General features: G+C 38.8%; 1 protein-coding gene across 1 annotated transcript in view; it reads left to right on the forward strand.

The window, feature by feature from the left end:
* Positions 1–2,411: 2,411 nt before the first annotated feature.
* The window catches only part of LOC108785835 (uncharacterized serine/threonine-protein kinase SgK494), a 12,158-nt gene continuing 9,966 nt past the window's right edge, over positions 2,412–4,603 (forward strand). The window contains exons 1-3 of the mRNA XM_018554990.1: positions 2,412–2,504; positions 3,288–3,371; positions 3,659–3,727. Coding sequence (XP_018410492.1) covers positions 2,412–2,504; positions 3,288–3,371; positions 3,659–3,727 — 246 coding nt within the window. The remainder of the gene's footprint in view (positions 2,505–3,287; positions 3,372–3,658; positions 3,728–4,603) is intronic.

The raw sequence follows: 4,603 nt of genomic DNA on the forward strand, positions 1-4,603 counted from the left end.
CAAAGATCATGTTTATACCATCCAAAACTTATCATGAACCAGCAGCATGACAACATCACTACCTCAAAATACGATGTTTAATCTCCAAATCAACCCCTTCTCAAGCAGCAGTTGATGTCTCCCAAGTACAGATATTGCTTGTATTGGAAAACCTATCGCAATTGCTACTGTTCCCAGCTACAAGCCGGCACTGCTTAGGATCCACCGCCTTCTCCTCTTTGTTCTTATTACCGTGTATGTTTAGCAGTATTGCTGAGCATTATGAAGATTATTTTTAGCCTGGAGGTGCTTAGATCATGCTGTACATTTCACAGCCTGTGAAAGTCTATGGCCAAGTTAAAGTATATTTCTGTATCCTTTTGGATAGTGTGATAGTTATGCCTGATGTCAAGTATGTATCCCATTTATGGAGTTCCCCTCCTCCTATTTGAACTGCCTATCACTGTCACTGAGAGTGGAAATCTGAAATTATAGGGTTGTCCCCCGAACAAGTAAGGGGAAATCTTCCAAAGGGGTACTTGTTCTGGGGACAATTGTCTTGAAAGCAAATTCCTCCACTGGTGCACAGAGAGCAACAAAAAGGGCATTGGTTTCAACCCATTATCCATTCTCTACTTACCCATGACCATCCAGAGCATAGTAACAGGTTTATCCTATAGCTTGCCCTCTTTGTTGTTGATGCTTCGCCAGACAATCACTCGCCCACCCATTCATGGTCCAGGCCCATGAAAATACCCAGTACTTGGGTTTGGGGAAGCAGATGACACTACCTTCCACCCACAATGCAGTTCTTCTTACCAGAGTGATCAATTACCAGACCTGAACACTAAGACATGAAGGTAGGGGAAGGTCCAACACTGCGTTTATGAAAGTCTTTTAACTCATGATTTTGTCAGATGAACAGGACAGTGGCAGACTGCAAGGAAAGCAAGAAAGTTTCAGTAGCAGAGAAGGTAGGTATCAAGAGAACCTGTCACTTTACCCTAAATGGTTTTTGGGGATATTTTCCATGCAAAAATAAATCGCCCCTAATGATGTGTGTTCCATGTGTGAGCGGTGCTGCAAGTTAAGACTCTTACTTTCACTCATTCCATGGAATAGTGTAAGCGCCAACATTCAGCCACTGAAACTTACAGTTCAGGCGACGGAACACTAAAGATAGCAGGTTGCTCGCTCTGCACCACATCTATTCATAAAATGTCTTGTATTATTTTCACAGGGTAGAAGGCATTCTGTGAATGGACGAATAGAGGGGCAGATGAACAATGCAATCTACCCTCAATCAATCCCCCCTGAAAATGCCTGTTGCCTAACAGTCCTATTCATTCACAGACTTTCATACTTTGAGTAAACGATCCATAACAAGGAGAATAACCTCAACTAAAATAGGAAACTAGCCATGTTACTAATGTAGTTGAACAGGAAATGCTTCACTGGGTTTTATTTTTCCAAAAATACGCCGCAGCAAACAGACCATTGCCATACATGATATGTAGAAGAATTACACCCATGAATAATGCAGTACTAGATAGGATGCATAAGCAACGGCCAGTACTTAGCAGCAGATTAAAATTGTTTGTCCAGCTAAAGCGGATTACCAATAAATGGCAGCCTCCAGCAGTGACAGCAAGGTACAGGTAATAGAGGGGAAGGGGAAAGAAACCTTATACAAAATATACATTAATAAATAGTTTCATAAACTAAAACGGATATTAAATTCTAAATCATAGCTTTATGCAAAAAAAATTGTTCCCTATTTTATATACTTTGCATATTTATGTTACAACAAAGTTGATTGACAAAGCGGTCCTATATATCAAGGCTGAATACATATGTGATGATGGAATACAGGACAGTATAATAATAAAAGTTTATTATATTACAGCTCTATAGTTTATTGAATTCTCTTTTTTGCTTTATTACACCTTTACAGTGTATTTTAGCATGTATTTTGTTTTATTACAACTCTACAGTGTATTGAAGTATCTATTTTATTTGGTTGGAAATATTTAATCATTATGGTCATTTTCATGGGAGAGTCTGAACTGATTTACTAAATCATTTTTTTTTTAAGTATTACTTTTTAACCCTAAATTGGATAACCCTCCCCTTTCTTAGGATTAATTGTCTAAACTGATTTGATGAAATGTCTAAACTCATTTACTGAATTGAGTATTTTTTTAAATATTCAGCTGTCCTTTTAACCCTAAATTGGATAACCCTCCCTTTCTTAAGTTTAGTTTCTTGCTTTTAAGGAATGTACCTCTGTGTCACCCAACCATTGGGTTGCATCTTGGAAAGGGCTGTTGAATGGGGACAGCTTGGCAACATCACGTTTTGGTCAGCTATGGGCAACTGGTCGATCAATAAAGGACAGATTGACGACGTCGCATCACACTGGCCTTCCGGAGATGAAAGTGACAGAGCGACCTCTCCCGCATTGCATATCCTTATTCTTGCCTGAATTTCCAGTTTGGTCACCAGCTGTGCAGCCAGAGTTAAAGGTCTTGTAGTAACACTGTAATGATGCAAAGTGTGCGCTATAAAGAATGAAAGCTTTCATATAGGTAATACTTGGTAGATAATGCTTAGCATCAAAACAATCGACGTAATGCAGATGTGTCCTCCGCAACAAGCACTATGCACGTCAGTCACTTTTTACCGCTCTTCAGTTATAACATTCACCTGCTGAGCTACAATTATGTAAGAATATACCTTTTAAAGTGTTTTTGGTACTGCAACAGGTTTACGTTCAAGGATAACTAGGTTTAGAAAAAGAAATCCCCTTTGATTATGATATGATTAAGCACCTCCTCAGAAGCTTGAAAATCACAGCTCTGCAAATATAACACTTTACCGGGAATACACACTGTAGGTGATCTACACAGGCAATGGTGTGTCAGTGAGAAGCCTTTGAAGCTGTTAGTGCTGACAAAATTGCAAATCAAAACCACATCTATTAGATTTTTCCATTAGAATCTTTGTGATTTTATTAAGACACAATTTGGATATCAAGAAGAGTGGCAAAGTGCAAGTACTTGTATATAACATAGCTACCTATAACTTTTTCAGGATAAAATATTAAAGTCATATTCAAGGATGGTCACATATGGCCCAAATAGAATTTGTTAGCGGTACTCACTGTGTGCAGACATTGGGGGAAATGATTGTCGTGAATCTGGGTAGCCAGACAGTGCAAAGATAGGCAGACATCTCAACACTTGATGAGAGATCTATCTATGTTTGGACTAACAATACTAATTTTTCTATGAATGTATCGCCCATAGATTCTGGGATGTGTTGCTAAAGGATCCATTGGTCCAGTGCTGAAGGTCCTGAACTGCACAGAACAGAAGGTCTTTGCCTTAAAGGTTAGACATTTCATTATTTTCCTCTGAACTGGGTCTGCACTGAGAAAAAGAACGTAATATGTGTCCTTTGTTAGCCATGTATTATTAGTATTATTATACAGGATTTACATAGTGCCAACAGTTTGCACAACACTCTACAAAATGAAGAGACACAGTACAGTTACAATACAATTCAATACAGAAGGCTTATAAATATTTCATATATTTAGTACACCTAATGTAACTTAAGTGCCACCTAACACTCACCTATACTGATTATTACCTATAATTCTATATTTGCTCCACAGGTATTACCCAAAGGAGAAGTTCTGCGACGCAACACACTGAAGCAATGTAAGGAAGAGGTCAGCATTCAGGTAGGCTGATGTTTTGGAGAGAGCCTCTAAAGGGGCTGAAGTGTATGTAAAGCCAAAACCTTTTCTTACTCTTGGATAAAATAGGAAAGGGTTAAAACTGCTGTCTGGGCCAGCTCCTATCCATTCAGTATACTTTAATGAGGAACTTTACCCTTATCTTTGAAATAACAACACAGGCACCTTTAGAAATGCTCGGTAATGACAATCTACAAACAGATACTTATAAATAATTTTTGGCTTTTTATCTTTTGCATACATTATTTGTCTTTTCCTCCCCATTCTTCTCACAGTGGCCATTTTTTACTAAGGGCAGATTAATATATCTCCCTTACTTCCTGGAACTCTGGCACATGTGACTAGGACATGTGACCATGCACAACATCTCAGAGGAGGAAAATGCCTTTCCCTGAGACCTTGAGAGATTACAAATGTGATTTCCCAGCAATGATCTGCTGATGTAACCTTCCCAGGATGCAATGCTTGGGCACAGATTACATCACTAATGCCCAAGAGGACCAGGAAGTGGAAACTAGTAATTGTATGCAAAATATGTTTGTTTAACTAGTGAATGTAAGTTGATTTCATATGGGCATGCAGATCTTCATGCTGATGTGATTTTTAGTGAAAGGGGGTAGAGGTCCACTTTAAAGACATGCTTGATACTGATCACCCAGACATATAGTATAAGAAAGTGAAAAGATGTCCGACTCAGGAGTAAAGTGCTGTGCAAGGACTCTGAATGTGGCAGATGTTTTGTTTAATAGCAAGCATGTGGCCAACTTTGTGGGAGGCTGTCACTGGCCCCTTATTAATTATGTATACCCCATAACACTAGTAGCCTATGCTACTAGGGCATTCATTAATAATAACTGAGCT

Source organism: Nanorana parkeri, unplaced genomic scaffold, assembly GCF_000935625.1.
Source record: "Nanorana parkeri isolate BGI_ZX_2015 unplaced genomic scaffold, ASM93562v1 scaffold181, whole genome shotgun sequence".
NCBI lineage: Eukaryota > Metazoa > Chordata > Amphibia > Anura > Dicroglossidae > Nanorana > Nanorana parkeri.